Consider the following 24010-nt stretch of genomic DNA (forward strand, 5'->3'; position numbering starts at 1 on the left):
GCATCCAGGCCACTAGCTTAATTCCAGTCTTCTTAAAGAGATCAGTGTCTTTTTTGACAGAAGGATTTCATGGTACAAAAATCTTACTGCTAGGAAAGAGGTTTCTGTATCTGCCAAAAGCAGAGTTGCTGATGATCACCTTCACCCTGGCTGTAGCATCATCAGGCATGACGTCTACGTCCTGAACCGTTGATTCCTTATAGAGCCAACTGTAAAAATGAGTGTGTATTAGCATCTTAAAGGTATCCTGAAGTGCACAAAATGTGATCTTTGTTTTTGGTCTACGTGTTCCAATCTAAGTAATTCAACGCCATAAAAGATGAAGTTCCTCACTTAACTTTTCTTTTGCTACTTGCTGTTTGGAAATAAAATATAGTATTTACATAAATGTTTCAGATCTCTGGTTTGGATTTTTTCCCCCGAAATCTGGCTCCAGGACCAGGTGGAATGGTCTTTCAAAAAGTTACCTTACTGTACAAACACAGTATCTACCATGGCTACTTTCAATAAGCTATCAAACAATTATCACAACAGTTCTTAAAGAAAATTAAAATCAGTGTGGTATGTTTTGGCAAATATAAGACCTGCAAGACTGAGTTTCATATCTGTCCTTCTTAAGTCTCAAGTCCTTAAAACTCAAAATTGTTTACCTTAGCTGAGGTCCCTGTAAGTTGACTGTAATTGTCAGAATCTTCTTTCCCGTTGCTTTCAGAATTTTTTTCTCTATTTCTTCTTTCAGCTCTTCTAAACCATGCCCATGTAGAGCAGAAATAGCTAAAGCATTTTCTTCAGTGGGTTCATAGCTGAAAAGTAATAATTATCCGCAAGTTTGTAAGTCAAGATTAGACTGTGAAAATATTCCAAGCAAAGACAATTTAGCTGTGTTACATCACACATCTCTACAGAGACTGCTTCTTGTATGACACAAGTGATTTCTTTTGAAATTTAAGGATAATAAAATAAGTTTTAAGACCATGGCTACATCTGTAAAGACTGAAAAACTTGTATATGTAAAGATGGAAAAACATGTATTCAGAAGTGTGTATTCTCTTCTAGAATTGAGAAGCATCCAGAACATAAGAAATGTTTAAGTACATGTGACATCTCTTGCTTACCTTTCTATCAAATCCACTTTGTTATGAACTTCTACCATTGATTCCAGCAAATGGCTTGGAAGATTAAGATTCTTTAGAACTGATAAAACACTTGCTTTCTGGAGGATGGTTTCAGGATGAGTAATATCCCTCACATGAACTATCAGATCCTAGCAAGCATCAATATACAGAAGTTACTTAATGGAACATTTCAGTTATTGGGTTGTAGAGATTTCATACTATTTTTGCTTTTGTTTTATACAAGCTACTTTTCTATCCACTAGAAAATATTCTGTCAGGTTAACACTATAAAATGAACTATCAGAATGCTATTAAATCAATACTTTCCTTATCCATAGCTCTTGAGATACTGTTACTGGTGATTCACTTAGGAAGTTTTATACAGAAGTTACCAGTTTCAAGAACATATATGGTTAGAAATGTCACAAATTTAAGGCAAACCACGATAAAAACCAAGAAAACTCAATATTTGCATTCAAAATATTTCAGCATCTTTGCTCCAGACACTGTCTCAAACTTTAGAAAACAATAATGAAACGTAAATTTATTGCTTTTCACCTAACACATGAAAAAAAAAAGTGACAGCTGCAGTTAGCTTTTGAACTTCCTGTTATTACACACTCCAATCCCCAGAAGTACTCGGCTGGGCATCCAATTACCACTGAATTTCTTTATTTTTGAGGATACAAGCTTTGTTTATATCTCTGTCCTCACAGAATGGAATAGTTCAGTTGGAAGAGACATACAAATAAAACCTAGTCCAATGGCCTGACCACTTCAGGACTTGCCAAAAGTAAAAGCATGTTATTAAGGACATCAGATACAAAGAACAGCATGCCAGTTAAGTTCCCCCTTTCTGACGGGGCAAAGATTACCTAAAAGAAAACTGATTTAATTTTTAATATTTGTAGTCAACTACTTACTGAGTAAGCAACTTCTTCTAATGTAGCTGAAAAGGACTCGACCAGATTATGTGGAAGATCAGTCAGAAAACCAATGGTGTCAACATATATGACTGCCATATGTGAGGGCAGATAGCCGGCATGAGCAGTAATATCAAGAGTAGCAAACAGCTGATTTCGGGGTTGAATTCCTGCTTCCCCTGTCAAGGCTTTGATCAATGTAGTTTTCCCTAATTAAAATAAAACCAAAACAAAAAGAGAAAATTTTAATGACTTCAAGTAAAATTTTAATTTGCAAGATTCAGGTGAGTTTTATGGTGTAACATATCCTTTTGTACCTAGTTCGCTAGTTTAAGTCAAGTCTAACCTATGACTTGTTATCTATATTGTGTCATGAAATCCAAGATAATCTTAACTTTTTAAACTTGGAGCTGGATTTAAGGCCACATTTGAGGGTTCTGCTGTGAAATCATGAGATGATCACAGACTGAAGAGATCCTGCACTGATCTACCTACATCTTACCTCTAAGACTATCAAAAGAATCATGCCAGTGACAACACTTCAAAACTCCTCTGTACTTCTGTTCTGAAATTAAACAATTTAATATTTCCTTGTTAAATCCAACAACCACCAGAAGCATTAATAATATATGTTTTAATTAGTTTTATGCTTTTAGTAGGTGTTCTGTCATGAACAAAAGACTAGAACTGGGCTTAACTTTTCATGAATATTTCACAGAATTTACAGTCATTATCTAGAATACATATGGAACACTTTAGCTTAAAGTACTTCCATTACGTGTGCAAAGTTCTACCACAGATGTTTTGTTGAATCTTCATTTTTAAAAGTAGCTTTAAAGTGTCAGTGTAACAGATTATAAAATTAGTGCAAGGTAAGTTTCCTTTTAATAAAGATGTTGAATAATAAAATGAAGTAGTTTTAAAATAATATAAACTGAAAAAGTGTCTAGTCCAATGTCAATTTATGCCTTGCGTATGAGTTGTAAACTATTAGAAAAAAGAAACAAAAAAAAAAAAAAAAAAACCCTACAAAAAAAAGCTTTGACTTTACTTACATTATCTTAAAAGTATTTCTTTAAATACTACACATTAATCAATTAAAAGCTACAGTGTCTCTTAAATTTCTCAGATTAGCTGCCCACCTCTCCTGAATTTACCTAGTGACCTGTACTGTTCTCTATCATAAGACATAACAGAGTCATAGAATCAGAATCACTAAGGTTGGAAAAGACCTCCAAGAGCATCCAGTCCAACTGGCCACCTATTACCAATATTTCCCCACTAAGCCATGTCCCCTCAGTACAATATCTAAATGTTTCTTGAACACCTTGGACAGTGATTCCATCACCTCCCTGGGTAGCCCATTCCAGCACCTGACCACACTTTTGGAGAAGAAGCTTTTCCTCTCGTCCGACCTGAATCTCCCCTGGCTCAACTTAAGGCCATTCCTTCTATCTCCTCTTAGTTAATAGGATAAGAGGCCAACTCCCACCTCACCACAATTTCCCTTCATGTAATTATAGAGAGCAATAAGGTCTCTCCTGAGCCTTCTCTTCTCCAGACTGAACATTCCCAGCTCCCTCAGCCGCTCCCCATAAGACCTGTGCTCCAGATCTCTCACAGCTTTCTTGCTCTTCTCTGAACATGCTCCAGGGCCTCAATGTCTTTCTTGCAGTGAGGAGCCCAACAACAGGACACTAGCAATAGTCTTCAACACTAAACGTAAAATCCTTTCACACAATAGGAATTAGGAATTTCTCCAGAACATGTCCACAGAAACATCTTACTGTAACAAACATTATCTGCTTTCCTAATTATAACCTAATTGACATACACTCATTACACAATCCAAAACTTACTTAAAATACAAAGCCTATTTATACTAAAATCAGATTCTGGCTAGACATTCTTATTAAAAATTAGACAAGGTAAGCTTTTTTGTGCTACAATTTTGCTTTTGCTTACCACAATTAGTATAGCCCATTACTGAGATAATTGGAAACTCGCGTTTTCTGCGCTGAGTTCTGAGCAAAGATCTTTTTCTTCTTAGTTTCTCCAAGGCATTCCTAATTTTAAGTTCTTTTTCTCTCAAGAGACGATTCTGTGTCTCCATGAAAGTTTCACCTGAAAAATACGTAAGAGTAACTGGCAGAACAGTCTAAAACAGAACAGTAAATAACAGTTGGACATCTGGAAAGTGAGTGAGTTACCACTAGAGGATATGACGTTATAAATAAGCAACTAAAACTATGTACTCTTGCCAAACATAGAATCAGAGTGATAAATATTTATTAAAACATACACTAAGAACTTTAGAATAACCATGTACGCTTATGATGTTCTCCTGTGGTAACAAACACTCTGCCCATGGCCACTTATTGAGCATTAAAACTTTATTATGGTCACAATTAAGGTTACTTTTCCACAAATCTTTTGTACGTTCACTTAAGTAAGAGGCAGAACACAAACTGCCTTTCCTCCCAGCCTCCCCCAGTAAAATAAGATGTAATTCATTATGTTAATTATGGAGAAAAAAGAATCCTCCAATTCATGAAAATATTTCCACTTTACCTGAGCCCATGATGTATCTTGATCCACCTCTCTGCTGATCTAGATGAGACACCTCAGTTTTTAGATTTGACCTGGCAGTGCAGTAATAATTAATTACAAGTGGACTACTTTAATAAAGTTATCTTAAAAAATGTCTAGCAAATATGTAGCACTATTGACATTCTAACAGTACAGATGAAAACACTAGAAGAAACAGGTGTAAATAAAGACTGCTCATGGGGAAAAACTGCCTGGTGAAAAAATCCATTATTTCTGGCTCCCCAGCTGTGGTTTGAAAAACGATGCATCTCAGTAAATTATACTGGTTGTTCTGAAATTTCAGAAAGCCAAAGATGACTGATACATCCATGCAACTCACACCAGCTTCCATGTACAGATGTTTCTAATTCGTAAATAAAAATTAGTGCCTTTAATATTTCTTGTTTATAGCTTTCCTCATTATAACTATTCATTTTATATAGGAAATACATCTATCCTAATTCATATAGAATCTTGCAATCCATTTTCCACATTAGAAAGAACCAGGGACTTTCAAGCAGAAATATATTTTCTAACATTATTTACTCAACACTCTGGTTTTGTCTTTCAGTACTGTACAAGTTTGAGGCAATTACATTAAAGCAAATATTTCAATGTTCATAGAATCATAGAATGGCCTGGATTGAAAAGGACCACAAGGATTATCTAGTTTCAACCCCCTGCTATGTGCAAGGTCTCCAACTACCAGAACAAGTTGCCCAGAGCCACATCCAGCCTGGCCTTGAATGCCTCCAGGAATGGGGCATCCACAGCCTCCTTGGGCAACCTGTTCCAGAGCGTATGCTCCTGGCAACGATTGAGAATAGGATGCAACAACCAAAACAGCATCATTTTTCTTTACAGTACAGTACTATACTGTTAATGTAAAAACATTGTCACAAAATACGGAAATATCAGTATGTACTTTGGACAACTTGACGTACCTGAGGAGTGGAATTTCAGCCAACGCAATCTGGAGTTTTGCTTCCTTAGTTCTTGCATTACAACGAAAAATATGAAGCACAACTGTGTATCTGTCAAAGACTTTCACACCCCAGGCATCTTCCAGTTCTTTCTTTAGCCATGTAAAACAAAACAAACTAGACGTTTTCTGCCCAATAACAGAATATCAGTAAATCACTTAGTACACAGGATTACGGTTAGCCGGACTCAGAGGATTCTCTTTAAATGGATGGATAATGATTATGAGCACCCCAAGCCAAAATTTTGATAGGGCAGAAAGAAAGATGAGTTTGGAAGGTAGAACTTTACATGTAGGCCTAATTAATTCAACAAGAATCCTTTTATTGCCTTGAATAGATTCTGAAAACAGGTCTTACAGGACATCTCACAGCATTAAATAACGAAAAAAAATCTCAGTGCTTAAGCCCTTACAAAAAATAATTACTAAAAGCTCATATGGCAAAAGATATGGATAATAAAGAAAAAGCAGAACAGTTACTGATATTAAATAAAAACCATATATATATATATATATATATATATACATACATACATATATATATATATATATATATATATACATACATACATATATGGCTTCCTCCCTGCCTATATATATATATATATATATATATATATAGGCAGGGAGGAAGCCAGGACAATTATTGCATGACCAGCCTTCCCTGAAGTACTAAACCCCTCACCACAAACTGCCCAAATTCAGAAAAAGAGAGTTAAAGTACTTAAAGTATGCAGCAGTTTCCCATCACCATCTCTAAAATCCAGAATGATCTGTAAGTGTTTGATCCAGAATGACCTGAGTGTTTGATTCTCATATACTTTCTCGAATCAATACCCCGTCAAATTGCACTTAGATATAGATTTGAGAACAGATTTTTAGTAAATCTTATACTAAAAAGACAAACTCGGAATTATGGAATAAAAAGTAGATGGTAACCTTTGTGAAACATTTTCAATTTCCGTTTCATCAGTAAATTGAAGTGCTCAAGATAACTGTCTCTTAAAGGTATCTATCTGTACTCATTTTACAATCCAGGGAATGTATTCAAAATTATCTGCAAAGGATTAATGTTTGCTTACAGTGTTTGTATTATTTTACACCCTGGATGACACTGTACATGCAAAAAAAGCTAGTAAGTATTTATTTTACTTTGCCTAAGTATTTTAAAGAGCATTAGGGTTCATCTGCCAGTTATTTTACTACCACAGTATTTAAAAAAAGTAAAAAAAAGCTGAACAGCTAAGCATGCTTCTCCCCCCAAGCAATCTATCCCTTTGCAATACATTTTCTTTTTAAGAATCATCAGGAATTAAAGTTCAAATATATAAAAAATTGAAATACAGGCTCGCTTTGAATTTATAGCTCACATTCAATTTATAGCTCACATACAATACAGCAACCGTAGCACTACAGAAAAGAGATCCAACATCTACAGAGGTACAGAAACTAGTGCATGCATCTAATCCAAAACCTTGACATTTCTTCACAAGAGCAATGTTTTCACCCCCATTTTGTATAAAAGACTTAAGTAACTTTTCCAATGTTTTACATGGAGCCCGTGGCAGAAGTTGGAGCAGTCTAAATGGCCATTAGGCTGCAGGAAAGTTTCATGCATGATGGCTGCATGAAATACCTTTAAATCAACTGGAGAAACATAACAGGAATTAAGCTTGCTTTTGACAAAATTCAGTCCAGCTGGCTTCATTTATCATCATTTGCAAGTTCAGAGCCAGAATTGACCCTACTGATATCACCAGCATCTTCCAAATAACATTGTGCAAAGAATATGATTTGATACTATATTTAATTACCTTTGTTACTGAAGATATTCTTTCCACATTCAAGAAGACAGCTGTCACGTGGGGTAATTTTTTAATCTTTTCTAGAAGATGGATTGCCAATACAAAATGCAGAGTTAAATGTCGATTCTCTTTTTGAAATATACAGAATATAAAAGCACTTTGCACTGAGCACAGAGCTCATAAAACACCAAATGACATCATACTCCTTGACCACAGAACAGTCGTACTTGCACTGATTTCACACTATGTCAAAAACAGCTGCCCTTCTCACTTATGCCAATCACTTCAACATAGAGATTAAGTTGCCAGACATATTTTCAAATAAGTATGAGTCAATTCTATTCGGTGTTGCTTTTGTTACCTTTTAAAAACACCACTTTGATTTGTTAGCAAAGCTATTGCATGGATTACAAAACTCCTCTACTCTTCCTCAATGTTTATACCTATCCTCAAATAGTTCAGCTATAGAAGGTTTCCTCTGACAAAGATGCAGTGCCGAAAAATCTCAGTTCTTACCTGTCAAAGCCTCAAAGTTTCCTTTGCCAAAAATGAACTTCTTGTCGGGATTTTTGGTAGGAATAATTATTTTATCTAAAATTGTCCAGTTCTGAAGGGTATCTACAAGAGCAACGGCTTCAGCAATCTGTAATTCAGCTTTAGAAACACACACACAGAAAAAGGAAAAAAAAGATTGAAACCTATCAGTTGCTTAAATTTCCAGTAACTACAAGACATGCAGGAACAGGGAAAGATTGTAGTCAACACCTAAATTCTACTAATTTAATTATTTCAAACAGCAGCATAAGGAGCTGTTTAAACTCATAGTTTGATGTAATTTTACTACACAAAAACATCTTGCTACCATTGTAAATTATTTTTATGGTTCTTGATTTTGAAGAATTTTGGATTTTGTAATCAAGAAAGCCTTTCGCCTAAACAGTGTGCTTTAGTCTTAAAAACTAAGATGAGTAATTGGGTTTAAAATAAACTTACTTCAGACGAGCACAAAAATATGTGATTAATTCCTTGCTGTTTTGTAGCAATATGTAAAGAATTATTAATACTGCATACTTTGCTGTCTTAGTTTCAGCTGGGATGGAATTGTTTTCTTCGGAAGGTCTGGTATGATGCTGTAATTTTGGTTCTAGAAGAAAAACAATGTTGACAACACTGATGTTTGTAGGTGCTGCAAAGCAGTGTTGTATACAGCAAAGGCCACTCTCAGCAAAGGGCCTAAGGAGCTAGGGGGGGAAAAAAACTAGGACAGCTGAATTAAACTGTCCAAAGGGATAATCCATACCATATGACATCATGTGGAAGGAGTTTTGAAGGGGGGAAAAGTTTATCTCTCTCTGTTCTGCTTTTTGGTGGGCTAGCTGGGCATTGGTCAGGGGGTGGTGAGCAACTGCTTGTGCAGCACTTATTATATACATTCATATTATACATACATTTATGGATGTATAAATACGTATATACATGATCATATCTGCTATCCTTTCTTCTGTCTTAGTAAATAGTTTTATCTCAACCCATGAATTCTACTTTTGTTCTTTCCAGATTCTCTTCCCCATCCCACTGGGAAAGGGGGGAGTGAGTGAGAGGCAGCATGGTGCTCAGCCACCTGCAGGGTTAAACCACAATTGCAAGTGGTTTAACCACAAAGTGTGTTAGCAACGTTTCCTTCTAGAAATGCAACATAGCATCATACCAGACTCTCTGAGGGTAACAACTAAGATACATGACACTAACTCCACTGGCACTTGTTCATGTACGTATCTACACTGATTTCTGATGTGCTAAGGGCACAGATTTCAATCTTGTTCATTTTAAACATCTCCAGTGCAAAGCCCTGTACAAAATAACATGGGCTACAAGGGTCTATCAAGAGCAGTAGATTCAGCTGCTATTATTCTGTACAATTGGACCGAAAGGTGCCTTTATATGAAGGCCACTCCAAAAATAATGCTTTCTATTTAATGATGTTGGCCCATGACATCAGAAGCAGATGTTAATGGTATGGCAGTTGAAGTTGGACCTTCACACCAGTGTTCCATTACATGTGGTTGCTGTGTGACAGATGGCAGCAGAGGGACGACCTGACACAATGGCCTCTAACATGGAAGTGCAGATGAAACAAATGTGTCACTGAATTCCTCCATGCTGAAAAAAATGGCACCCACTGACAGTCATCAATGCATGCTGAGCATTTATGGAGAGCAAGCAGTGGACATGAGCACAGTGATGCAGCAGGTGGTGCATTTCAGCAGTGGCATGAGAGATGTGAAAGATAAACCACATTCCAGATGGCCACGCGCATCCATCTCCTTCATTGGTGCAGATTTTTTTGCTCGCAGCATGCAGGCTCCTGTTCAGTACAGGCAAAAATGCTTAGCTAATGGTGATGGCTGTGCTGAAAACTAGTGTTTGGTGGCTGAGAAATTGCTCTATCAAATAATTTGCTCTTTGTATCTGTTGTAGTTTCCATGGAAATAAATAGGAGGCTCTACTTTCTGAGTGACATGTAGGTTTTTTTTTTTTCTTCTTTTTTTTTTTCCTCCAGTTCTAAAGTGGAAACAATTATGTAAATCCTGTAAAAGTCACAAATTTTATTCTGTAAAAGGATAATTTGTTGTAATCTGTTGCACTGATGAAACTAAATAGAACTTAGGCTCCTCCATAACAGACTTCAAGGCCCTGACAAGAGGTTTACTGATGAATGTGCCACAGAATCGTAGAATTGCTTGAGTTGGAAGGAACCCTTTAAGCACAGCTAAGTCCAAATCCCCTGCAACGAACAGGGCCACTAGGGATAGGGACTACAGCTACATCAGGTTGCACAGAGCCCCGTCCAACCTGACTTTGGGCATCTCCAGGGACGGGGCACCCAGCACATCTCCGTGCGACTCGTGTTCCTAAGCGCACAAAACCACTCCTTCACTACCCCGACAACGTGCCTAAGGCCGCTCGTTCCCTTCTTTGCCCTGCTGACAGAGCGCAGCCCCAATGGCTACAAGCCCTTCCCGCCTGCCCCAACCGCACAGGAGCATCGGGGGCTGCAGACGCCGCTTCTGCCCGCCCGTCGCTCCCACCCACCCGTGGTGAGCAGCGGCTTCTTCGGGCCCCACCTCACCGCCGGCTGCACCACAGCCACGCGGTGCGCTCCGAGCTGCGGCCCGAGCGGCGGGGGGCCGAGCAGCTCCTCCAGCTCTGCGTCATCTTCTTCGTCCTCCTCCTCTTCCTCATCTTCATCGTCGTCATTATCATTATCATCATCCCCGCTGGCACCCGCTCCTCCCTTCCACCGCACCCTGCCGCCCGCCCGCCCGTCCGGCGGCCGCTGAGGAGCACACAGGCGGAGGGCGGCGGCGGCAGAGCCGAGCGAGCGGCTGTACGGCGATTTCAGGGGGCGGCGGGCCGCGCTCAGCGCCCGGCGGCAGTGCAGCAGAAGCAGCGGCGCCCGCGAGAGGCGGCCGGGCCCCATGGCGCGACCTCGACGAGAGGGCGGGCCGTAACGGAGGCCGCGCGGCAGAGGCGCTCCGCGAGTCTGCGCGGCCCGCCCCGCGTGACCGCCATCCCCGCCGCCGATTGGCTGAGGGGCGGCCGTGATTGATGCCGGGCTGCGGGGCCGGGGCCCGGGTGGCTGCGGCTGAGGAAAGGGAGGCGGCGTGGGCGCGCGCTCGGCCGTTGGGGCGACGTCCCCTCACGGCGGGCAGGTGAGTGAGCCCGGCTTCCTCTTGCTCCTCCTCGTTCTCTTTCCGCTGCCGTCGGTTGGGCCGCTCCCGTCGCCTCGGCGCTCTCGTCCGGTTCCGCGTAGGCGCCCGGGCCCGGCGGGCTGGTGCCGTTACCTCCACGAGAAGAGGCCCGTGTAAGGGATGCAGGGACGGGACGCAGCTCCTGCGGGGCTCCTGCCGGCTGCAGGCCTCCCAACCCCGGACCTTCCTCTTTGAATTCATTTCTCTCCCGGAGCTGCGTTGGCATTTGGAGGTGTTAATGAACTAATGTGTAATTAACCTTTCTCGTTTTCTTCTCTCGACAGTTTGCTGCTGCTCTGCCCGCAGGAGCCGCGGCGGAGAAGCGGTGCCGTTAACTTGTGAGCGCGGCCAGGTTAGCTCGCTGCCTGTGCTGCTGAAAGAATGCGGTGGAAATGATAGCCGAGCCCAACGCAGCCTGTAACCTCCCCAGCCACAAGTAAGGCCCGACACGGTCTCTTGGGTTTTGTGTTGTGTGGGTGACAGGGTTAATAGGGGTATTTCACAGAATCACAGAATGGCCAGGGTTGGAAGGGACCTTAAAGATAATGAATCTCCGACCCCCCTGCCAGATGCAGGGCCACTGCCTCCACGTTTAATGCTAAACCAGGCTGCCCAGGGCCCCATCCAACCTGGCCTTGAACACCTCCAGGGACGGGGCATCCATAGCTTCTCTGGGCAGCCTGTTCCAGCACTTCACCTCTCTTTGTAAGGTATTTGTGATGTACTGAGGCTTGTTACCAATGTCTGTGTTTTATTATCTTCAATGTATTGTTTAGCATCCTCTAAACGTGGTGTTCTGTGCTGGTCTTGGTCTTGTTTCTATGCCTCATTCATTGGAGTGCAAGTAAACCTAGCCTGTATTAGATATTAGGAGGAAACTCTTCACTCAGAGGAGCTGGCACAGCTGCCCAGAGAAGCTGTGGTGCCCCATCCCTGGAGGTGCTCAGGGCCAGGTTGGATGGGGCCTTGGGCAGCCTGAGCTGGTGGGGGGCAGCTCAGTCCACAGCTGGGTGGGCTGTGGGGTTCTTTCCAACTCAACCATTCTGTGATTCTGGGAGTAAAGATGGACAGATTTGTAGTCTTGGCATGTATGTTCGCTTCAGTAATGTTTAGAGTGCTGAAATGGAAGAGTGCTAAGTTAATCTGTAGTCTGCCTGTTGGCACTGTGTATTCCTTTCCAACATAGGGCATAGAGAGAAGATATACTTGTCCATAGCTGCTTTCACAGGGATATGCAAGTCTTCTTCTGCCTTTCAAAGCATGTGTTTTTAAGCATCAAGTTGAGGTGATTTATGAATCAAATTTGCTCAAATTACTTAAAGGATGGAACAAGGGAGTAGAAAGAGCAGATATAGAAAAGTTGATAAATGTGGGCATATCCTGTGTAGGTTTCAAAGAGTGAAACTTCTTAGGTATCCAGTATTAACTGTTTTGGACTCATTGTAGCTTGTCCTTTGCTGTTCTGGTCACCTTCTGAGCAGGCACACTTCAGGTTTTTTGCTTCCCTAAGCTTTTGGATGTGCCCTTAGTCCATGATGCCAATCAATGTAGCTTGCCAAATGGCTTTTTCAGAATGTTTCATCTGTAGTCAACCTTGCAATGTCAAAAGTGGCAGGAAGGCACCTGGCAATTGTTTAGCTGAACTTCTGATGTTGTCTCAAAAAGGTGAAGAAGTTAATTGAAAAATTATACTGGTAGGATTTGTTCAGTAATGTAAAAAATACAATTAGGAATGTAACCTCAGTGTTAAGGAGGTAGCTTTCTTTCTGAGTCTCTAAGCTCGAAACATTTATTATGTTGGGAAAACCGAGCTCAGAAATTCTCACAGTAGCGTTGTTTGAGGGCTGGAAGAAGGGCTTTGCTTCCTTCCTGCTTCAGGTGTTTTTGTTTCATCACTAAGGCTTCTAGTACTTGTGAAAGGACTGTATTGTGGCAGGAAGGCATGGTGAAAGTGCACCTTTGAGGCACGGTAGCAGGGTCTAAAGGTCAGAATTATGATGAGATAGGAGTGGCATTCTGCCTGTGCTTTCTTACTGATCACTGACAAAATAAATGGTTGGGAAGTGTTCCTTACTTGTGCGCAAGGCAGTGAGTTGAGGTATGTCAGAATGTTTGATTAGGTGCAAACTAACATGTGGAGAGAAAGAAAACAACACGTTGCTTCAAAATTTGTTGTACCTCCTGTTATTTCATGTAACTGAAAAGGTGTTATAAATATTGTTATGCGTAAGGATCGCTGCAGTAATAATTGTGTCATCTTTAGGACTAGATACAGTAGTTCCTGTTTTGCTTGAGAAATTAAGAGAATGTCTTAATTCTTTTTTGCAATTTCTTCTAAAGAAATTGTGCAGATAAAAAAAGACATAAATGGAAATACTTAATTTTGGAATGGCTTCGGTTTGTAGACTCTGGTCTAGTTGGGGCAGATGTTTACCTCCCTTATGAATAGCATTGCTGGAAATATCAATACTAGAAAAAAAAAAAAAAGAAATAAATATGAGTATTGATCATATATGGCATTGGAAATATCTCTGCCAAAATTAAATGTTTCCAGGTATGGGGATTTTTACAGCTAAATATAAAGGAGCCAAATGAGATCTAAGGGCTTTTCAAAGAATGCAAGTCAACGTACAATATTTGAGAATTAAAGAATACATTAAATGCAATATAACATACTAGTCCAGTTCATAATGAAGTTTGGTACAAAGTGAAAATGTCCTTTTTTCCTTCCAAAGCAGGATCAAGCTGTGAAGGCTCTTAGTAATTTTTTTTCCCCCATGCAGTTTTATTGTATAGGGGCTTATGATGTGGAATCTCTTAAAATAATTTTTAAGTGCTGTGGTGCACTGATAGCCAAAATGATTCAGAAACTGAGTGGCTTTTTAGTACCTCTTTAGTGCTTAGTTAAATTCCTTGGTTGTTCTCAGCAGTGCTTAGCACTGTGTGAAAGTTAGTCTGACTGGTTTCATCACAGAGCTGTACTTTCATTGGAGTTGTTAGCCCACATGAGGAAGTTGTAGGTCAGCAGTCTTCTCATTATGGCTGAGCTTTGGTAAGCCTGCTATTCCATGTACCAAGCATTCACTGACTTGGTTAACCCGTTTACTACCGGCAGATTTTGCCTGGCATAAGCTGACAAGAGTAGCAGCACAGATCAGCGGACTGTTACGTGGAAGTGCTTTTTCTGTGTGCATAATGTTTGCACGCAGTCTCAGGACCTCTAGGAGGCTCTTGGGGAAGAGCTGCATGAGTTAAAGCTTCAGTGAGGTATCATCTAGATGGAGATGTTAAAAGCAGCATGTGTTCAGACAAGTGCTTGGCTGAAATGTCCTGCAGCAGTGTTGTTTTTCCTCTCGTTACTTAAATATTTTAATTCAGCCTAAACTTGAGAGTATGTTGCATATTATATTGAGGTAAACTGCAGAAACAGATAGCGTGTAACAAAATGCCAGTTAGCATCTGAGCTGTAGTGCTAGTACAAGTATAAACACGTTACTCCAGCAGTGTAATGTTGTATATTGTTAAAAAAATTAGAAATGGAAATGTTTAATCACATAGCAGAGGCAGCGCCTTTACATATAAGGATCATTCAGATCTTTTTTGTTTATGGCCTGTAAAATAATCTGAGAAGAACTAACAGGCATTGGAAAAGCAAAACAGCTTGTTGCTTGTTCTTTTGAAGCAGGAAGTTTTTGGTAGCGCTTCAGATTCTCTCAGATTCAGAACTCTGTGGTTCTCAATTACAAATCAAAGGGAGCGTTCTGAAAACTGCCAAGTGTTGTTTACGGCATGCTGACTTGGTTGTGAAGTACGGTTCTTTCCTTTTATTGCATGCAGAAATCTAGACAACTGATCTAAAGATTGGTTTGTCCTAATTTATTTTCCTGGCTTCCATCTGTCAACAGTATAGTGCATTCTAAACTTTTCTGTAAGGAGAAGTTCATGGGATGTAATTGGATTTTTCTCTGTAGGAGATGTACACGTTTGCATGATTTTATTTAGAAATTGGATATATTTTAATGGAGTCTGGACAGCAACATAGGAATCTTCAGAAGTCCAGTGCTGCGTCACTTACAGGACAGTGTTCCAATAAATTCAAGAAGCAAATAGAGCCATGTTTAGATAGAAGTTTCTCACTACTGAAGTAACATCAGGACCTGCATCCTGCAGCTGATGGTACACAGCCTTGGGATTTGCTTTGCAGAGTCATTATCTGACTGAAGCTGTCTTTGGAAGATGGATGGTGCTTGTCTGGCATTGATAAACCTAGCAGGGCTCAAGCTGGCTCTGCATCCATAGCACGCTTAATTCTCCAACTGGGTATTGGAGAGTTGACTGTATCTGACAGTGTAATACACTGTTGTGTTCTCTGTAAAGTGCTCGCTTGTGTTAGTACGCTCTCTTGTTGCAGCAGTATCATGAACATTTAAGTGACTGTACACTCTCATATTTACTTTCTTTTTGTGCCTTCTTATAGTACAAGTCAACTGGCTTCATGTCCTGGCCACCGTAGTTTAAAAGGAGGCCATAGCAGCCAGCCACCAGTACTGGACCTGCTGCACAAGTGGGATCTAGCTCGTCTGCTCAAACATGACCTTTCGCAAAGCATATTGTTAGCATTGGGAATGCTGAAAAATGGCATGATTTCATTGCAGATAAATGTATGGCTTCAGATCCCCCAAAAGGTGCATCTTTGTTTATAAAATTATTCTTCCATCATATTAGCAATGACCTGCAAACGAAAATTATTTTTTGTGTCTTTTTTTTTCTTCAGCATGTTTTACAGAGCAAGTAAAACTTCCTCTTGTGTTAGGCTGTGGATCCATCAGATGTTCTCTTGCATAGAGGATCCACAAAGTGGCTGTATACTTGTGTTATTGATTGGTGGTGCAAAGCTCTTACAGGCTGCTTTAAGTCAACATCAGCTTTCTGTTTCATTTATTTGCTTTCTTTTTTGCTTACTTAATTTCTCCTACCTTGATGTCTTTGATAGTTTCTTTAGTTTTCTAATTACCTGTGTATCTTCTAGGAAAAGTAATAGTTTGAAAAAGATCCCAAATTTCTGTTGCGGTTTTAAAGTTAGTTTTTTTAGTAACAAAATATCATTTCCAAGCCATTCTATGTTGGTAGGAATATTAAAACACGTATGTATGTTCTTGTTTTCTTCTGTGGTTTGTATCTATTTTGGTTCTTCTCACTGCTAACTGCCTCAATGTGCTTGTTACGCTTTAGAGAGAATGCTGTCCGTGATGAGACTGTGCCTGAGTGTACTGTGCAGAACAACAGCTCTGTAAGAAATGGCAACCTGAAAACGTCTGTAAGTTTGTCTATTTTGTTTATGGAATTTATTTTCTCACATTCAATTGTTACAAAACGGAGTATTTCAAGAAACAATTGCAACGCAGGGTATCCAGTTAGTGACTCCAGCTTGACCCCCAAATTCTGATGGCAGCAGAGCCTCAACACTGTCTTTTGAACAGTCACTTCATTTCGGTCCTTAGCTGTGCGTTTTGCACAGCTGATGTCAATTTGCAGATGGTCTGTTCACTCTATGGGTGAAGAGGTGCAGGGGAACTTTTGTGCATACTTTTGACTCTTCAGAAATTACAGTTAGCATTGGAAAATGCCTTATGGGTATTACACAGTTGTTCAGAGGCTTCTTTCATTAGCTGCTTTCCAGTTACACCTTGCTATGTTTATGACTTATTGAGGAAAAAGTTTCAAACTGGTAAATCCTTCCCTTGTAGTCATGTTTGACGCCGTGTCAGTCTCATTGAGGCTTAAAAGTTAACAGTCTGGGCAAACCATTGCAATTAGAGTAAGGCAAACTTGTTATTAAGGAATAATTAATTTATCTGTGGTTGGTTGTTATTTCATTTTCTCATGTACTTTGTTTGACTCGTTTCAGAGAGAAAAACGGAAGGTCAGAGAACAGTGTGAAAACATAAGGAGAAATTCTTCCAGGAGCAGAAGAGTGAGCCAGCTGCAGAATGGAGAAGTGGTCGAGGCAGTTACTTTGTTTGAAGTGGTTAGCATGGGGAGGCAGGCCATGCAGGTATTTCCAGCTCTGAATTCTGAGAGAGGTTGGTGGAGGGAAGGTGGGAAAACAGTGGTTGTTTCAATTATTTGTACTCTGGAGTGTTGAAATTTTGTTCTTTTTCTCACATGGGTGGGTAAGAAATGTGTATTTGGAAAACTGGCATGAGCATGGTTCTTGCAGAGAACGGATCTTTGTTAAATTAGTGAAAATAATATTTAGAAGGAGGAAGGACATACGAAGGCTTCTCCAAAAGTAGTGCATCCTGTTTTATTATTTTGGCAGTACCCATTAGAGGAAGATGTTGGTAGTACGGTAGAAGGGGTTGAGTCTTCCTGCCAGTATTCTGTTACATTCTGTTGCAATAGATGGCAGTAGAAGGACAGTATGACAAAATAGTGTCTGACATGGAAGTGTGAATGAACCAAAGGTGTGTCACTGAATTCCTCCATACAGTAAAAAATGGCGCCCACTGTCATTTGTTGATGCATGCTGAGTTTTTATGGAGACCAAAGAGTGGATGTGAGCACAGTGAGATGGTGGGTGGTGTGTTCCAGCGGTGGTGATGTGGAAGACGAGCCATGCAGGCTTCCATTCCTTGCTGGTGAAAATGCATAGCCAATTTTGGTGAATATATTAAAAACTAGCCCTTGATAGCTGAGAATTTCTCTATCCAATAGTGTTATTGTGCTCTGTGTATCTGTTGTAGATTCCATGGAAATAAATAGGAGGCATTACTTTTGGAGCCACCTATGTATGTACCTAAAGCAGTCTTGCTAATGCAGTATTTGGACGTGAGAAGCCAGTAATGCTAAAAAATACAGAAAATATTAACAGGAGGAAACTTTGTTGTTCAGGATTCTGAAAGTCAGGCTTTTTTTTTTTTTTTTTTTTTTTTTTTTTTTTTTTTGAGGAAGCCTTTCTTTTAGCACTTTTCTTTTAACTCCATTCCAGTGCAATTTGATGGCATGTTTCATAACCATCAGGTTCCCCATGCTTCTGTTTAGTTAGCAGTTTTTTTCAGTGTGAAGAAGTCCACCTCCCCATACTGTGTATTAGCGTGTTCGTATTCATGTGTTATGTTTGTATACGTGTCTGGAAGATTAAAACTGGAGCTTCAGTTGTTTTATATATGGATATATGTGTGCCTCCACTATGTAGTGTCTCGCATGTATGCATGTGTGAAAAACATATTTCTGTTTTGCATAAGAGGCAATTTTTTTCACAATCTGCATCTGGATGGGCATTTTCTGCCACAGCCACAGCTGTGTTATCTTGAGTATTGCTCCTTGAAGAGTCCAGCTTCTGCTGTATGAAACTTAATGGGAAGGACTTGAAAAAGCAGTAGCCTGAGTGCAGGCTGCTACTGCTGGAGGTCGTGTGGTACTGTGGGTGGGCTGAAGGCTGGATGACTCGTCCCAGCAGACCTGTCACATACAGGCTGTAAACTGGACTTCAGTAGAATTGAAATTTAGGGTTGGTTTCTAGGTTAAGTGGGCTGTTTCAGCTTTCTGCACAGACCAGCTATTAGAGGAGAAGAGAACATGGAGGGACTGTTGCTGATACTAATTACTAACGATGCAGAAGTTTTTAAAAGTCAATCAATTACTTCACTGGTGGCAAGAAATCAGGAAAAGGATGTTTTGGTTTTTGTGTGTTAAGTTTATTAAAGCTGAGGTTGTTTTCCCTACTAATGGGGAGCAGAGAGTCTGTGAATGGTAACATTAGCTCAAGCAGAACTTGGGAATGAAGAGTTCAAGGCTACATTTTGCCTCAAAAGAGCCTATTGTATTGTTAGAAATGGAACAAAATGATGTGGAATTTATTGTCGTTTTCATAATTTGATGGAGACAGTGGAATGTTTGTGTCTATTGTGGATGTTCTCAGTGAAGTGTAGCATGCTGTGTTCAGCTCTTGACTAATGAGTTCCTTTAATCTGTTCTAGTCTGTGGTAGACGATTGGGTTGAAGCTTACAAACAAGACAGGAATGTGGCACTTCTAGATCTGATCAACTTCTTCATTCAGTGCTCAGGCTGCCAAGGTAATTGGCTCTCTTAAGAGCTTTTTTGATTGCCTGTGGGTGAGAGTAATCTGAAGTATGTTTGCTAGGTAAAAGCTTCAGAATGGCAAATAAAAGATTTAAGAAGACTACACTGTTAAAACTTCTGATTGTATTTCAGCAGTTAGAATATACCTTTTACACATCAAATTCTTTTTCTGGCTCTTCAACTAATATTTTCCCTGTGGAAAATGTTTTGATTGACAGTGGGCTAAGTTTTAGTAAATCTTTGAAGTAAATTCTGCCCAGAGAAAGCAGAATCATAGAATATCTCAAGTTGGAAGGGACCCCCAGGAATCAAGTTCAACTCCTGGATCCACGTGGGACCATCCAAAATTCAAACCCTACGTCAGAGAGCATTGTCCAAACACTCCTTAACTCTGGCAGATTGTAGCTTGTTCCTGGGCCAGTCACCCTCTGGTGAAGAGCCTTTTCCTAATTCCCAACCTGACCCTGCCCGACACAGCTCCATGCCATTCCCTTGGGTGCTGTTGCCATCATGAGAAAGCTTAGGCCACCGTGAGGCCTCCCCTCAGTTTCTTCTTTTTTAGGTTGAACAGAAGGGACCTGAGCCACTCCTCACTTGTCTTGCCCTCTAGGATCCTTTACTATCTTTGTAGCCCTCCTCTGAATGCCCCTTAACAGCTTTATGTCCATGTTTTGTGGTGCCCAAACCTGCACACAGTGCTTGAGTTGAGGCTGTAGCAGTGCAGAGCAGAGCAGGAATGGCTAGCAGGGCTGAACCTGATGCACCACAGCATACAGTTGGCTCTTTTGGTTGCCAGGGCAAGTAGCCAAATAGCCACACAAGGAAACACAGGATTGATTTCTCTAATTTGTATTTTAGTTCCATTTCATCTGTGTTTCATACGTCTCCCTGTGTATATATTGCCCATACCAGTGTAAACTCTTATCTCCTGGTATTTCTAAATTTGACCTGAAGTTCTTACTGTGCTTAATGTTATGCGTTTCTCAGTATTCTTTTTAAAATTCACTTGTTTAGGTCTGGTAACAGCAGAGATGTTTCAAAATTCACAAAAACGAGATGCAAACAAAATTCATTCAGACAGGATGGATGTCATGCAAAAAATGACAGAAACCTTTGATGAGGTAGGTGCAGCTTTGACTTTGTGACTTCTTGTGTGTGTGTGTGTGTGTGTGTGTGTGTGTGTGTATATATGAACAGTAGGATTCACTTTAATAAGAAACCTGAGCGGAGTTCCTACTCCTTCTCAGGAGCTGTATCGCACTCCCTTTCTTCAGGAAAACAATCTTGTTTTCTCACAAGAGAAATTTGGTGTTGTAGTGACTTATTTTAGCATCAGGATGGTTTTTTTTTTTTTTTTTTTAATTTTAATAAATGACTTCTTCTTTCAGAGTTATTAGGGCTAACACACTTGATGTTTCTGAATCTGTCTCTTTTGATAGCAACTTATAGTGAACCAACATCAGATGTTCTGCAGCACTCTCACAGTTGCTTCTTTACTTTTTTTTTTTTTCCCTCTGAATTGGTTTGTCAAGTTGCAGCCATCAGCCTTACTTTAACTGAGCATCTCTCAAAGACCAGCTGCTGTAGAAATTCCCACAGAGGATGAATTTGCCAATGTGTCTTTCCTTGTGTTAGAACTGTACTAGCTTTTGGACTAACTTTTGACAGGAATGACCTGATAAATGTCTGGCCAAGTGAGTTATTAATCTGGCACTTCATTCCCAACTTAATTAACCCCAAATAGCATTCATTATAGGCTGCATACTCTGGAGGGTACATGGACGTGATTATTGTGAGGGTGGTGACACAATGGAACACATTGCCCAAGGAGGCTGTGGATGCCCCATCCCTGGAGGCATTCAAGGCCAGGCTGGATGTGGCTCTGGGCAGCCTGGTCTGGTGGCTGGCGACTCTGCACACAGCAGGGGGTTGAAACCAGATGATCATTGTGGTCCTTTTCAACCCAGGCCATTCTATGATTCTATGATTTTATGATTGCTGCCATCACCCTGGGTGTGTCACTGCTCTGTAACTGTTTCTCCTGTCCTGGTAGGTAAAAAGAAAGATTCTACAGCTGTCTCAGAAGCTGTATTCTGCATTGCTATGCTAGCAGCACTTTTGAGATTTGACTTGACTTGGGTTTTGAGACAGTAATGTAATGTGCTACTTTTGAGAAGCATTTTACTAATGAAAAATACTAAGATGGTAATCCATGTGTTAGATACTCTAAATCTTCTCTCAATCTTTTAAAATTTGTTTAGTTCTGAAATGCTCTTGATCTGTTTTTAAATAGACTGACTGTAAAGTACATTCCTAAAATAATTTATATGGAATGAAATATTCCTAAAGATAATGTCTGACAACTTGTTTGGTTTACTTTTGATATGTTATGACTATCAAATTAGTATAGAAGAAATGGTGTCTGAGGTGCAATTGTTTTTTATGTTAACCACGTATTAGGCGACTGAGAAAATGTTTTGGGATTAAACTCTTTTTTTTTTAAAGCAGAAGTGATAAGAGCGAAGTCGAGTGTTGTTTTAAAATGAATTGTTTCCTGTTTGTGTTTGCAGGTTTTTTTTTTCTCATGAGGTTATCTTTTTAACAAATAAGATGGAAACATGATTTAATAACTAAGTTACTTGAGAAGTAGGGCTGTGCAGGACTATTTACATTTACAAAATTTTTAATGGAAACAGTGGCAATGCTGTAAGTAGTAATGGGAGTGGAGAGTATTACCATTCTTCCTTGCAAAATTGTTGTTAGTGCTGGTGGAAAATTTTGGTGGAGTTGAATCTGGCAGGAGATGTGAGGGACGGGAAGAGAAGACTGCAAGTATATAAAAATTGAAAAGAAAACTGAGAAAAACATGGCCACGCTGCTAAATGAAGCAGCAGTCCTGGTGACAAAGGATGCAGAACAGAAGGAGGATCAGGTTAGGAGCACTTAAGCAAACAGAGCATCAGTAAGTCCGTGGGCCCTGTTGGGATGCACTTGCGAGTGCTGAGGAAGCTGTCTGTAATATTTCTCCAACTCTTAAATGCTCTGTTATTCTGTGAACAGGCTGAAGAATAGGGCAGAGAAGAACCTCATGAAGTTCTACCCCAGGAATTCCTGTGTATTTAAGGAGAAATAAATATATGCACTGTTAAATACTGATGGCCAGCAAGGCAGCCCTATGTAGTAGGATCTTTATGTCCTTGTGGATGATGAGATGGACATGAGCCAGCAGTGTACCTTTCCAGCAAAGAAGGCCTTCTCTAGGTAGAGCATCTGTTGCAGGTTGAGAGTGGTGATCCTTCCTCTCTGCTTATACTGCTGAGACACATCTGGAGTGCTGAGTACAGCTCTGGGTTCTCCAGTACAAGAAAGATACGAGTTTACACAATGGAGTCCAGTAAAGGGCCGCAAAGATAATGAATGATTTTTCATTTATAGAGAGGCTGAGAGAGGTGAGACTTCATTCTGGAAAGAAAGCTCAGAGAAATCGTATCCATATGTGAAAATACTTAATGGGATGGAATGAGGAAGAGGAATTGAGCCTCTTCTCACTGGTGTTCAAGGAGGTAGCTTGTATGGGTCTTGGAAGCACATGGCTTTCATATATTGATTTAGAGGCATTTATGTACTCTTTGTGGGCCACAGCATACCTCACTGGGGAGACGGATTTGTCTTTAGGACTGCTGCTTTTTTGTTTTTCCCTCTTTCTTAATCTTCTTTTTGCTGTTTCTTTTTGCTGCTTTTCTTCCTGTATGAATTTTATTTCTTGCAGCAGTTTATTCTGGAAGCGTTCAAGGCCAGGCTGGATGGGGCTTTGAGCAACCTGTCTAATGGGAGGTGTATAGCAGGTGGTTGCAACTAGAAGATCTTAAAGGTCCCTTTCAACCCAAATCTTTCTATGATTCTTTTATAGGTTCCTCTCCCATTTCATTGCTGAAAAAATTAATGAGAGTATAAATAAGCTTACTGCTTTAGTGTATAGCCAGGTGGCAATAGAAGTGCTTCATGGAATCTAATAAAAGCTACAGACTTTGTGCCTTCTGTTTTGTAGTAGTTGTAGATTTGAGGAAGCATTTCTGAAAACATGACAAACACTTTTTCACTCTGAAAACATTTCTCTATAATTTCAAAAGCTCAGAATGTGTATTTTGTTTTAGGACTTTAGCTGTTTAACAGTACCTAGTTACTAGATGTTAGGAATGGATACTGAGATGCTGGGGAGGTGTGTATTAGAACTAACTATGGGAGTTATACATGGTATACATTTTCTTTTAAATTTTAAAAGCAAATTGCCTCTTGTAGCAAGAAAGCTTTTTTTAATTTAAAAATCATTTTTTCTTTTCATCTTTGCTTGTATATAAAGAATAACGCAATGAGAAGGGATTAGATTTTTCTTAAGGCATTGGATTGTGTGAGCTATATATAGTATAAATTATTCTAAGTTGTAATAGGTTTTTAGATACAATGTGTGGTTGGTATTATTTTTTATTATTACTCATTATGTTTATGAATTAACTGTGACACTTCATTGAAAATCATTTACATTTCTTTCTTGTGCATTGCAGGAAACTGGATTGCAGTACAAGAAATTCATTGCCTATCCTTGGATCCTAACAGTTACTTGGCCAGTGGATGTGGTAAGACTCTTGTAGTTCTCTTTAACTGTAGTGTAGTATTTTCTGTAGCTGTATCTCAGCTGCATAATTCTGCCACTGTCTCCAGTGTAAGGAAGTACATGAGAACTAGTGATACTAAAATGTG

The 24010-nt window shown here is 39.9% G+C and overlaps 2 protein-coding genes across 2 annotated transcripts in view; one reads left to right on the forward strand and one right to left on the reverse strand.

The window, feature by feature from the left end:
* Positions 1 to 67: 67 nt before the first annotated feature.
* On the reverse strand, positions 68 to 10895 carry GTPBP6 (GTP binding protein 6 (putative); the record flags this gene model as incomplete). Its single annotated transcript, XM_079549829.1, has 10 exons — positions 68 to 209; positions 651 to 803; positions 1116 to 1264; positions 2039 to 2247; positions 4004 to 4162; positions 4610 to 4680; positions 5572 to 5702; positions 7424 to 7494; positions 7931 to 8068; positions 10508 to 10895. The coding sequence occupies 10 exons, from the start codon at positions 10893 to 10895 to the stop codon at positions 68 to 70; spliced, it is 1611 nt and encodes a 536-aa protein (XP_079405955.1).
* Positions 10896 to 11558: 663 nt separating this feature from the next.
* The window catches only part of LOC306953618 (cohesin subunit SA-2-like), a gene marked incomplete at both ends in the record, with an annotated part of 54653 nt that continues 42201 nt past the window's right edge, over positions 11559 to 24010 (forward strand). Inside the window, 6 exons of the mRNA XM_079544580.1 lie at positions 11559 to 11602; positions 16399 to 16483; positions 17075 to 17221; positions 19149 to 19245; positions 20267 to 20373; positions 23815 to 23886. Coding sequence (XP_079400706.1) covers positions 11559 to 11602; positions 16399 to 16483; positions 17075 to 17221; positions 19149 to 19245; positions 20267 to 20373; positions 23815 to 23886 — 552 coding nt within the window. The remainder of the gene's footprint in view (positions 11603 to 16398; positions 16484 to 17074; positions 17222 to 19148; positions 19246 to 20266; positions 20374 to 23814; positions 23887 to 24010) is intronic.

Source organism: Tetrao urogallus (assembly GCF_951394365.1).
Source record: "Tetrao urogallus genome assembly, chromosome: 1".
Classification (NCBI taxonomy): Eukaryota; Metazoa; Chordata; class Aves; order Galliformes; family Phasianidae; genus Tetrao; species Tetrao urogallus.